Source organism: Dipodomys ordii, unplaced genomic scaffold (assembly GCF_000151885.1).
Source record: "Dipodomys ordii isolate 6190 unplaced genomic scaffold, Dord_2.0 Scaffold16, whole genome shotgun sequence".
NCBI lineage: Eukaryota > Metazoa > Chordata > Mammalia > Rodentia > Heteromyidae > Dipodomys > Dipodomys ordii.
The window spans coordinates 6,548,009-6,560,592 of NW_012267232.1; the positions used below are offsets into that span (position 1 = coordinate 6,548,009).

A 12,584-nucleotide genomic window follows, 5' to 3' on the forward strand; every position below is an offset into this window, starting at 1 on the left:
TTTTTTTTTTTTTTTTTTTGCTGGTCCTGGGACTCAAACTCAAGGCCTGAGTGCTATCCATGAGCTTTTGTGCACAAAGCTACATTTCTGGTTTTTTGGTAGTTAATTGAGATAAGAGAATGTCCTATCTGGGTTGGCTCTAAACCCTGATCCTTGGATCTCAGCCTCATGAATAGATAGGATTACAGGTGTGAGCCAAGGGCACTCAGCCTCTGGCTACCTTTTTATCTCCCCATCTATGACCTTATACCTGGCTAGCATGGATTATTCTACTCCTTCCCCCCTATGGTCTGTTAACGCAATGTCATAGTAATTACAGCATATCACGGTCCTGGTCCTGAACTAAGAGGCCCCTTATGTCATTCATTTACAACCCATATTCATGCAGTGGTAATCAAGGCCCTGCCTGGATGATCTGGCCAGTACTTGTCTGATTTGTTCTTTTCTTTTGCTATCTTTTTTTTTCCCCAGTCCTGGGACTTGAACTCAGGGCCTGGGCACTGTCCCTGAACTCCTTTTGCTCAAGGCTAGCACTCTACCACTTCCAGCTTTTGCTTTTTCTGTTGAACCCTCTGGGTTCAATTGCTAGGCAAGCACTCTCCCACTAAGCCACCTTCCCAGCCCTGATTTGTTCTTCTCTTGGTGTTTATTCCTTTCACAACACTCTTGAGTGTATGCCAGGCATACTCTAGTCTTAGGGTCTGTCTGCCTGTTCCCAGTATTCCTCTTTAGATGAAAAAGATGGTCCCTCCTTCAAGCGTGTCTTCATATCATTCTTCCTTCTGAACCCTTCCTGTTTCACTCATCCTATTTAATTCTCTGGTCTAAGAAAAAAAAAAAATGCCAGGAGCTGGAGGCTAATGCCTGTAATCCTAGCTACTCCAGAGGCTGGGATCTGAGGATCATTGTTCAAAGCCCGCTGGGGCAGGAAATGTGAGACTCTTATCTCTAATTAACCACCAGAAAACTGGGATTGGCACTGTTGTTCAAAGTGGTAGAGTGCTAGTCTTGAGCAAAAAGAGCTCAGGTACAGTACCCAAGCCCCGAGTTCAAGCCCCATGACTGACAAAAAACATATGTGTGAATACTTTGGTATGATCCTTAGCTTTTTTCTTTTTTTTGGTCGGCCGTGGGCTTGAACTCTGGGCCTGGGTGCTGTCCCTCAGCTCTTCAGCTCAAGGCAAGCGCTCTACCACTTGAGCTATAGCACCACTTCCGGTTTTCTGGTGGTTTATGGAGATAGGAGTCTCACCGTCTCTCCTGTCCTGGCTGGCTTTGAACCGCGATCCTCAGATCTCAGCCTCCTGAGTAGCTAGGATTACAGGTGTGAGCCACCAGGGCCCAGCAGCTTTTTTCTTTTCCCCATATACTTAACCACCTTCCAACATTCTAACAAATTGGCATGTTTATTTTGTCTACTTTACCTCTATGCTTGAGGGCTAGGATCTTTTTGTTTTGCTTACCCCTCCCTAGAATAGTGGTAGGCACATGGTTACCATTTGGTAAAGGGCTGGGCATAGAGCTCAGTGGTAGTACACTTGCCTGACATACATGATGCCCTGGGTCCAATTCCCAGCACTGCAGAAACAAAACAAACAGGCCAACAAAAGCTAAATAAGTCATTGACTGGATTACTAGATAAGGTAGACTAAATATTTACATGGGAATGGTTTTGTATTCTATATTTTGCCTTTAAAATTACCTTCTATGTTTTCCTAAGGAAGTCAAATCAACTATTGCTTTATTTCAGAATTCAATATTGTACACAAGAAATTATTATTTTTCGTGAAGACTTAGTGAATAAAATGTGCAGAAACTGTGTCCGTTTTCCTAGTAGCAATTTGGATATTCCTAATCATGTAAGTCAACTTTTTGGTTGGACTCCCTTGTTACTATATACAAAATTTCGTTAAGCCCCTTAATTTACACTTACGTTATTATGTTTACTTGTGGTGCAAAGTAATTTGAATATACTTTTTTCAGTAATTATTTCAGTACTAGGGTAAGTAGAGGTATAGCTCAAGTGGTAGATTGCCAGCTTTGAGTGAAAAAGCCAAGCAAGAGTGTAAGGCCCTGAGTTCAAGCCCCACTACTGGCGCACACACAGTGCCTCTTTATTTCAATACTGGGGATTTGATGGTACAGGGTCCCAGGCTTTCTAACCAGGCATCTTACCACTTAGGCTACATACCCAGCCTAGTGATTTTTGTTAGTAAGTCATTGTTTTGCAAATTTCCACAGAAGGTCTTCTAACGGGTGAAAAACAAAGTCCACAACAAGCAGGGAATTTCTCTGAAGCTTTCTGTTTTGCCTTTAAATCTCTTAAATTGTATTTTAAATACTTGTATGTGTGTTTAATAAAATATTCATATTTAGCATGTTATGACCCATTTGATATGGGAGGATATGGAATGTTTATATTGCAGCTTCAAAGTTTCCTGATAGCCAGGCAAAGTTGAACATGCTGTAATCCTAACCCTTGGAAGGCAGAGGAGGCAGAATTGAGGGACTGGAACCCAGCCTGGTTACATAGTGAAACTCTATAATAACTTAAAAAAGAAACCTAAAGTTGTCAAATCCTGACTATATGTGGTATGGAAGTAAATCGTTTGAATACTTATTCTTCATTTTATAATAAAAAGTTTGTATAGGGCTGGGAAGGTGGCTCAGTGGTAGAGCGCTTGCCTTGCATGCCTGAGGCCCTGGGTTCGATTCCTCAGCACCACATAAACAAAAAGAAAAAAGCCAGAAGTGGCGCTGTGGCTCAAGTGGTAGAGCGCTAGCCTTGAGCTGAAGAACTGAGGGACAGCGCCCAGACCCAGAGTTCAGGCCCCATGACCGGACTCAAAAAAAAAAAAAAAAGTTTGTATAGGCTATCTATTGATTTGTGGCTTTACTCAAAGTATGGAATTATTATTATATTATTAGTAGTATTAGTATTAGTATTGCTATTGGCTCACTACATTGCCTAGGCTGTCTCCAAACTTGGGGGTTGAAGTGATTCTCCTGCTTCAGCCTCCTGTGCAGCCAGTATTAAAAGTACCACTGTGCAGAACACTATGCAGTCGGTTTTAGGAATTAGGAAATGAGTTATTTGTACAACTGATCTAATAGGACTATGTTATACATATGGTAGTAAATGAAAATTCATAGGTTTATCTCTTAAAATACAGAATAATTAATTTCATTTTTTATCAGTGTTTACCAAAGCTCTGTGGTTCAGGTTCCCCTAATTGTGTCTCAAATTTTCTAGATCCTATTGGTAATTATTTAATTTGAAATTGCTTGTTGTGACTATTTTAATTTTTTTAAATTCTGTTTTACAAGTGAACTGAAGTTTGCTTTGTTTTGTGTTCTGTTGTAGTTTGTAAAGACTATCCTATCCCAAGGACATCTTACTCCTCTGCCTCTGTATGTCTGCCCAGTGTACTGGGCGTATGACTATGCACTGAGAGTGTACCCTGTACCTGATGTATTGGTCACCGCAGACAAATACGACCCTTTCACTATAACGAATACCGAGTGCCTCTGCATAAACCCTGTAAGAATGCAATAGTCATTGTTTGTCAAGACTCCTGCACATTTTTATAAATTTAAAGTACATTATTTACAGTTGAAGTAAAACTACACTATTAGCAAAGCTTTGAATAAATCTAATAAATAACAAGTTCTAAAAATTTCAGTATAGTATGTAACTATAATGTGTTTTTGGTTTTAAAAAAGAAGCATAGCAAGTCTGGCACCAGTGGCTCATGCCTATACTCCTAGCTACTTAGGAGGTTGAGATTTGACGATCATGGTTCAAAGCCAGCCAGGGCAGGAAAGTCTGTGAGTCAATAAACTCAGAAAAAGCTAGAAGTGGTGCTGTGGCTCAAAGTGGTATAGTGCTAGCCTTGAGCAACAGAGAGGCTCAAGGATAGAGCCCAGGACCAGAGTTCAAGCTCAGGACTGTAAAACAAAATGAAGCAAAGATATTTTAAAGAAAAGAAGTGTAGCAAAACATATAAATGTAAAATGAGTGTTTTTCCCCTTCAAAATAACTTACTGTAATACAGTTGTCCCTTGCTATGTCATGGTTCACTTATTCCAGCTTCATTATATTGTGGTTTTTTATTTCTTTTAATATGTAAATAGTGATCCCTCACCTACAGTGGGCATTGTGTTCCAGAGACCCCCAGGATAGGTGAAAATTTGTGAAGTAGCAACAATTTCAAGACTGACAAGTGAATTTCACTGAGATACTTTTTTTTTTTTTTTTTTGCTGGTCCTGGGGCTTGAACTCAGGGCCTAGACACTGTCCCTGAACTTGTTTTGCTCAAGGTTAGCACTCTACCACTTGAGCCACAGCTCCACTTCTGGCTCTTTCTGTGTGTTGTACTGAGGAATTGAACTCAAGGCTAAATTCTTGCAAGGCAAGCGCTCTACCACTAAGCCACATTCTCAGCCCTGAGATACATTTTATTATTTAATTTTTATGTAGAACCTTGAAATTACTTCAGAATGTTGCTTCAAAATTCCTACAGTAGTTGATTGGACAATACATACTACATAAACAATGACATAAACACAGTTGTGTCAAACAGAATATTACCTTCACTAGAGATTCTTTAGTCTGTATACTTTTTTTCTTTTTTTGCCAGTCCTAGGGCTTGCACTCAGGGCCTGGGCACTGTCCCTGAGCTTCTTTTGCTAGTACTCTACTACTTGCTAGTACTTTACTACGCTACTTCTGGCTTTTTCTGTTTATGTGGTACTGAGGAATCGAACCCAGGGCTTCATGCTAGGCAAGCATCTACCACTAAGCCATATTCCCAGCCCTATTCTGTATACTTTCTTGATTCCTGTGAATTTTGGACTTCAAACTTCTTTGTCCCATCTGGGTCATTTCTAAAGAAGTCATGCCTTAGCACTGATCACTGCTTTTGTCAACACACACATTTTTGTCCAGCTTCCTCAGGGCAGGGCTGTTAGCCTGTGTACTTGACATTTTAGGCTCAGTAATTCCTTGTTGTGGGGCTGTCCTGTGTGTTGTAGTATGTTTAGCAGCATCCCTAGCTTCTGAAATCACTGGATGCCAGTAACTTGCCCCACACGGGCAGCAGGGAACACTGGGACATTTGCAGAGAACCACTGTTCCAAGGTTGAATATAGGTAACTCACTTTACTCACTGTTGGAAATTTGTGGTCAGATTTTCCCAAATCTTTTAAACTTTTAGACAAGTTCAAAATTTCTCTTATATATTTTTATGACAGTACTGGGCCTTGAACTTATGGCTTCATACTTTTTTTTGTTGGTTGTGGGGGCTGAACTCTGGGTCTGGGCGCTGTCCCTCAGCTCTTCAGCTCAAGGCTAGCGCCCTATCACGTGAACCACAGCACCACTTCCGGCTTTTTCTGCTTATGTGGTACTGAAGAATCCAGGACCTCATGCATACGAGGCAAACACTCTACCACTGAGCCACCTTCCCAGCCCCTTGATTTTTTTTACAAATAGGTGTTATAATATAAAAGTTGAGTAGTGCCGGGCGCTGGTGGCTCACGCCTGTAATCCTAGCTACTCAGGAGGCTGAGATCTGAGGATCGCGGTTCAAAGCCAGCCCGGGCAGGAAAGACTGTGAGACTCCTATCTCCAATAAACCACCAGAAAACCGGAAGTGGCGCTGTAGCTCAAGTGGTAGAGTGCTCGCCTTGAGCTGAAGAGCTGAGGGACAACGCCCAGGCCCAGAGTTCAAGCCCCACAACCGACCCAAAAAAAAAAAAAAGTTGAGTAGTTACTTACAAGCTTTTTTTTTTTTGTCTCTAAAGGGCTCTTTTCCAAGAAGTGGATTTTCATTCAAAGTGTATTATCCTTTCAATAAGACAGTAGAAGATAGGTAAGTATGCTGTATTGCTTAAATACAACTGAAGGTGTCTGAAGAGGTTTTTAAGTGCCTGAAGTGGCCTATTGCCAGCTGGGACAAAAAACATAAGACCCTATCTAGAAAATAAATTAAAGCAAAAAGGGTGAAAACTGGCTGAAAACAGTAATCTTAGCTACTTGAGAAGCAGAGATCAAGGGATTGCAATTCAAGGCCAACCTAGGCATAAAGTTTGTGAGACCCCATTACAACCAATAACTTTGCAGTGGCATATTCCTGTTATCCTCAGCAATGGGGCAAACATAGTGGCTGGGCACAGATGCAATGTGCCTGCCATCCCAGCAATAAAGTGAAGCAAAAATAGGATTGCAGTTCATACCATCCCTGGCATAAAAGCCACTCCCTATCTTGAAAATAACCAACACAAAAGGGCTGACAAAGTGGCTCACAGAGCTCCTGCTTAGTAGCAAGTGTGAGGTACTGAATTCAATCTCTAAAAAGAGGTTCCAATGTAAAGCAAATATGAGACCCTAAGTTTAAACCACACACACACACACAGAATTCCCAGCTAGAAATTAACTGATTTATATTAGTGTCTGTCACACACACACACACACACACACACACACACACAGATCCCCAGCTAGAAATTAACTGATTTATATTAGTGTCTGTCCCTCTTTAAAAGTTTCTGGCATAGATTCTAGCATAGTAATTGACTTGTAATTGATGCTTATTGCATATTAAACTGAAAGAGTTGGTTCCTTTATCTTCTGTGGCCACACATGCTCAAAGGCTTAATGTAATTTCCAAACTGTAATTTACTATTGATAACTTGAATCTTTTTAGTACTTATTTCTTCAAAGAACAGAAAGAAATGTTGCAACTATATTGAGATACTCCAGTTTTTCTAACACATAGCTTCTGCTAAGAAGAAATATTTTTAGAGTATTTGTGAGTCAGACCCTATCTCAACATGTGCTTTTTTTTTTTTTTGGGTCCGGTCATGGGGCCTGAACTCTGGGCCTGGACGCTGTCCCTCAGGCTCTTCAGCTCAAGGCTAGCGCTCTACCACTTGAGCCACAGTGCCACTTCTGGCTTTTTTCTTTTTGCTTATGTGGTGCTGAGGAATCGAACCCAGGGCCTCAGGCATGCAAGGCAAGTGCTTTTAACCACTGAGCCACCTTCCCAGCCCCTCAACATGTGCTTTCTTTTGTATATATGCATTTAGTAGTAATGTATATATGTATGTGTGCATATACATACATACATACTTAATACATAGAAATTAAACACATGAATGGGGTACAAGGTGAGCTTCCAAAAAGTTTTACTTGAAAATTATATTTTGATATGGTAGAGAAGCATGCATTTTCCCACAAGGCTATCAGAAGGAAAATGGTGAAAACCTTTACAGACAACAGTTTGACAGGATGTAGGCCAGGCACCTGTGGCTCACACCTGTAATCCTAGCTACTCAGGAAGCTGAGATCTGAGGGGTGTGGTTCAAAGTCAGCTTGGGCAGGAAAGTCCTTGAGACGCTTTTTTTTTTTCTTGGGTCTGGTCGTGGGGCCTGAACTCTGGGCCTGGGTGCTGTCCCTCAGCTCTTCAGCTCAAGGCTAGCGCTCTACCACTGGAGCCACAGCGCCACTTCCGGCTTTTTTCTTTTTGCTTATGTGGTGCTGAGGAATCGAACTCAGGGCCTCTGGCATGCAAGGCAAGCACTCTACCACTGAGCCACCTTCCCAGCCCTCCTTGAGACTCTTGTATCCAATTAACTACCAAAAGCTGGAAGTGGTGCTACAGAGTGTTAGCCTTGAGCAAAAGGAGCTCAGGGACAGTGCCCAGGCCCAGAGTTCAAGCCTTATGACCACCAACACCACCAAGCCCCCTCCCCCCCAAAAAAAACTTACAATGCATAGAAAAGCAATTACAATGTTTAGGAATTTATCCAGGTACGCTTGAAAGTAAGATGCAGTTTTGTTTTGTTTCTCATCAAATCTCAGCCTCCTGAATAGCTAGGATTATAGATGTGAGCCAATGGTTCCTGGCTTTAGATGCAGTGGAATTTTTGTTGTTTTGGTTTGGTTTTTTGCTGGTCCTGGGGCTTGAACTCAGGGCCTGGGCTCTGTCCCTGAGCCTCTTTGTACTCAACACTAGTGTTATATCACCTGAGCCACAGTGCCACTTCTGGCTTTTTCTTATGTGGTACTGTGGAATTAAGCCTAGGATTTCATGCTTGCTAGATAAGCACTCTACCAACTAAGCCACATTCCCAGCCTAGATGCAATTTTTGTATTATCAAAAGCTAAATAGTTTAGTTTGGTGCTGGTGGCTCACAATTGTAATACTACTTAGGAGGTTGAGATCTGAGGATAACAGTTTGAAGCTAGCTTAGGCAGGAAAAGTCTGAAAGGCTTCCATCTCCAATTAACCACAAAAAAAGCCAGAAGTGAAGCAGTGGCTCAAATGGTAGAGTACTTACTAGCTTTGAGCAAAAGAGATCAAAGACAGCACCTGAGTTCAAGCCCCATACAGGCACCAAAAAAAAAGGGGGGGGATAAACAGTTTAAATGAATATATATCTAGATAGGTGTACTTATTCGGACCTTTTCTAATTTTAATTTCAAAGCCATAAAGGAACAAATGAAGTCAATTATAAATAAGTGTTTATTAACTATCTGCTTTTGTATGTGTGTGTCTGTGTGTTTTCTGGTATTGGGGCTTGAACTCTTGGGCCTGGCTGTTGCCCATGTTTTTTGTTTTTTGGATTTTTTTGCTCTAGGCAGGTATTCTTGAACCACATTTCCTCTGCCAGCTTTTTTGGTGGTTAATTGGAGATGAGTCTCAAACTCTCTTGCACTGTTTGGCTTTGAACCTTGATTCCCAAATCTCAGCCTCCTGAGTAACTAGGATCACAGGCGTGAGCCACTGGCACCTAGTTCTATGTTCATTTTGATGGGACTACCTTTATAAGGATATACAAACTATAAGTATTAAGAAGTGTACAGGGGCTGGGAAGTTGGCTCAGTGTTAGAGTGCTTGCCTTGCATGCATGAGGCCCTGGCTTCAATTCCTCAGCACCACATAAACAGAAAAAAGCCAGAAGTGGTGCTCTGGCTCAAGTGGTAGGGTGCTAGCCTTGAGCTGAAGAGTTGAGGGACAGTACCCAGGCCCAGAGTTCAGCCCCCATGACTGACAAAAAAGAAAAAGAAATGTACAATGACTTAGCTTCCCAAAATGTTTAATTTTGTAAATATTTCTGTTTTCAGCAAACTTCAAGGCTTTTGAAATCCATCTGAAGACCACTATTCTGCTTACTTTTATATCTTATGTAATTTTGGTATTGTTATAATAAAATTGTGGCTTTAAATTGTTACTTTATGAAATTTTGATACTCAGTTGTAACAAATATGGTATGCTTTAGAATGTGTAGAAAGAATATTTTAATAGTTTCAAGAATACATATGCATATATACTTTTTAAGTTACATGTCTGGGTTATACATTTGCACCTAAAACCTAGTTTATTTCTGTAGGAGTCATATTCTAATGTTCATTTTAAGAAAAATACAGTGGGGCTGGGAATGTGGCTTAGTGGCTTGCCTAGCATGCATGAAGTCCTGGGTTTGATTCCTCAGTATCATGTAAAAGAAAAAGCTGAGGGGCTAAGAATGTGGCTTAGTGGTAGAGTGGTTGCCTAGCATGCATGAAGCCCTGGGTTCGATTCCTCTGTACCACACAAACAGAAAAGGCTGGAAGTAGCACTGCCTAAGTGGTAGAGTGCTAGCCTTGAGTAAATGAAGCTCAGGGACAGTGCCCAGGCCCTGAATTCAAGCCCCAGGACTGGCAAAAAAAAAAGCCAGAAGTGGCACTATGGCTCAAGTGGTAGAGCGCTAGCCTTGAGCAAACAAAGCTCAGGGACAGTGCCCAGGCCCTGATTCAAGCCCCAGGACTGACAAAAAAAAAAAAAAAGCCAGAAGTGGCACTATGGCTCAAGTGGTAGAGTGCTAGCCTTGAGCAGAAGCAGCTCAGGGACAGTGTTTAGGCCCTGCGTTCAAGCCCCAGGACTGGCAAACAAACAAAGACAAACACAAGTATTTGAAATTTTGTGAATCATTATTTTAGTCTAATTTAGTTAATACTGTAATAGCACTAATAATGTATTCAGCAAGGAGTTTCCAAGTTGTTTAAGATGCAGCATTTATTCTAACAAGGTCAATACTTTGTTTTAGGATATTATGCAATTACTTTTTTCACACTAGAAAATTTAAATATAGTCCCAATTATTTTTATTTTTGTCAATCATGGGGCCTGAACTCTGGGCCTGGGCGCTGTCCCTCAGCTCTTCGGCTCAAGGCTTGTGCTCTACCACTTGAACCACAGTGCCACTTCTGGCTTTTTCTGCTTATGTGGTGCTGAGGAATCAAACCCAGGGCTTCATGCATGCAAGGCAAGCACTCTATCACTGAGACACCTGCCCAGCCCAGTCCCCATAATTTTTTTTTTTTTTTTGGGGTCCGGTCGTGGGGCCTGAACTCTGGGCCTGGGCGCTGTCCCTCAGCTCTTCAGCTCAAGGCTAGCGCTTTGAGCCACAGCGCCACTTCCGGCTTTTTTTCTTTTTGCTTATGTGGTGCTGGGGAATCGAACCCAGGGCCTAATGCATGCAAGGCAAGCGCTCTACCACTGAGCCACCTTCCCAGCCCTCCCCATAATTTTTACACTTACAGGACAGTCTATTTTTTTTTTTTTTGCCATGCTGGGGCTTCTACACACGGTACAGCTGCTCTACTGCATTACACTCCTGCCCCGTATTGTTTATTTTGCATCATGCCTTACTTGTTTGCTATGACAGTACCAGAACTTAATAATTTATAATGGCTGGGATGGGAAGTGAGGATGGAAGGAGAGACCTGCACTTGGCCTGGTCCTGATGCTGCATCATTCATTGTAGAAGGAAAAAAGAAAGCAAGAAACATGGGGAGGAGGGGAGTCATCTTTGTGTGTGTGTGCATGTGTGTGCAGTACTTGGGCTGGAACTCTGGGTTTTGTGCTCTTGTGTAGCTTTTCACTCAAGGCTGCTGCTCTACCACTTGAACCACGAATCCACTTTTTGTTCCTAGTAAAGATCAAAGTCTTGGGGATTTTTCTGCCTGGACTGGCCTTGAATTGGGATCCTCAGATATGTCTCCTGAGTAGCTAGGATTACAGTTGTGAGCCACAGGTACCTAGTTCTCTCCTGGTTTCTTTTACATATCGCTGTTAGGGATATTCTTTGGTACTGTTGCTATATAGTAGCACATATGGTAGGTACACAAATGTCTTTTAATTTACTAAGAATGGGAAGTGGGGAGTTTCCAGTACTTAATTACATATTAATAGTGCTGTTATGAAAATACACATCCTAGCACGTTTTGAAGGATATATATTATACCTCAGTTTCTTAGCCATAGGATGTACATTATGTTCAGTAGCTATTTTCCAAAGTGATAATTTGAACCTATCCTGTGAGCTTAGGAGGTGTCAGTTAACTTCCCTTCCTTGTAGCAGTGATTTGTCGTTTTTTCCTAGTGCCTGGAACAGTGACATACTTCACGGTAGATGCACTTAGTGTGTAATAAATAGCTGTTGAAAGGGCTAATCTGAACATAGATGGTATTAAAAGCTAGAGGCTTGGATAAGGTCATTTTGGAAGAAATATGATTCAACAAGAGGGATGTAAAGCGGCCTTGGATGAGTCCCAAATTTAGAGAACTGGCAGAAGAGGATCAAGTGAAGGAGAAGGAATAACAAACAGGATGTGTCTAATGCTGGAAATAATAGAAATTATTACAGTGGGTTGCAGAAGTACATGAATTCCGTGTGACACAGGAATCAAAGACGCAACAGAGTCCCTGGACTCTTGCCCCTCCTCCCTGGAGGCAGCGACGTTGCTATGGCAACAAGCACGCGCCCGAGCGCTCAACCGCTCAGGCGGTTACCTGGCTCGGCCCGTGACTCTTCGGCGGAGCCGCGGCTCCGCTGCGTCAGAAGGCAAGAAGCCATGGCTACAAAAACAGCCTCCTCACCGCTGGAAAACCTGGACCTGAGCGGAGAGGAGGTGCAGAGGCTCACCTCCGCCTTCCAGGACCCCGAGTTCCGGCGCCTGTTCTCCGAGTATGCCCAGGAGCTCACTAACCCCGAGAACCGGCGGCGCTACGAGGCGGAGGTGACGGCGCTGGAGCGTGAGCGCGGGGTGGAGGTGCGCTTCGTGCACCCCGAACCGGGCCACGTGTTGCGCACCAGCCTGGACGGGACGCGGCGCTGCTTCGTGAACGTGTGCAGCAACGCGCTGGTGGAGCAGCCCAGCCGCCGGCCGGGCCGGGAGGGCGGCGTGGGCTCCGCGCCCGGCACTCACTGGTCGCTGCCCTACAGCCTGGCGCCGGGCCGCCAGTACGCCGGGCGCCGTGGCACCGGCTACACCGTCTACGACGTGGTCTTCCACCCGGATGCGCTGGCCCTGGCCCGGCGCCACCAGCGCTTCCGCGAGATGCTGGACGCCACGGCCCTGGAGGCGGTGGAGAAGCAATTCCACGTCCAGCTGGACCGCAGGAACGCCAGGACCCTGAAGATGAAATACAAGGGGACCCCCGAGGCCGCCGTGCTGCGCAGGCCCCTGCCGGGCGGCGCCCCCACCCAGCCCGAGGAGGAGGAGCCGGCCGGCCCGCTCCCGCCCTTCCCCTACCCG

The 12,584-nt window shown here is 43.6% G+C and overlaps 2 protein-coding genes across 2 annotated transcripts in view; both read left to right on the forward strand.

Moving 5' to 3' along the window:
- Pole2 (polymerase (DNA directed), epsilon 2, accessory subunit) overlaps window positions 1–9,225 on the forward strand; it is a 39,836-nt gene extending 30,611 nt beyond the window's left edge. The window contains exons 14-17 of the mRNA XM_013012227.1: window positions 1,751–1,859; window positions 3,365–3,541; window positions 5,806–5,873; window positions 9,131–9,225. Coding sequence (XP_012867681.1) covers window positions 1,751–1,859; window positions 3,365–3,541; window positions 5,806–5,873; window positions 9,131–9,149 — 373 coding nt within the window. The 3' untranslated portion in view covers window positions 9,150–9,225. The remainder of the gene's footprint in view (window positions 1–1,750; window positions 1,860–3,364; window positions 3,542–5,805; window positions 5,874–9,130) is intronic.
- Window positions 9,226–11,900: 2,675 nt separating this feature from the next.
- Dnaaf2 (dynein, axonemal, assembly factor 2) overlaps window positions 11,901–12,584 on the forward strand; it is a 7,183-nt gene continuing 6,499 nt past the window's right edge. Inside the window, exon 1 of the mRNA XM_013012229.1 lies at window positions 11,901–12,578. Within this exon, the coding sequence (XP_012867683.1) occupies window positions 11,901–12,578 (678 nt within the window). The remainder of the gene's footprint in view (window positions 12,579–12,584) is intronic.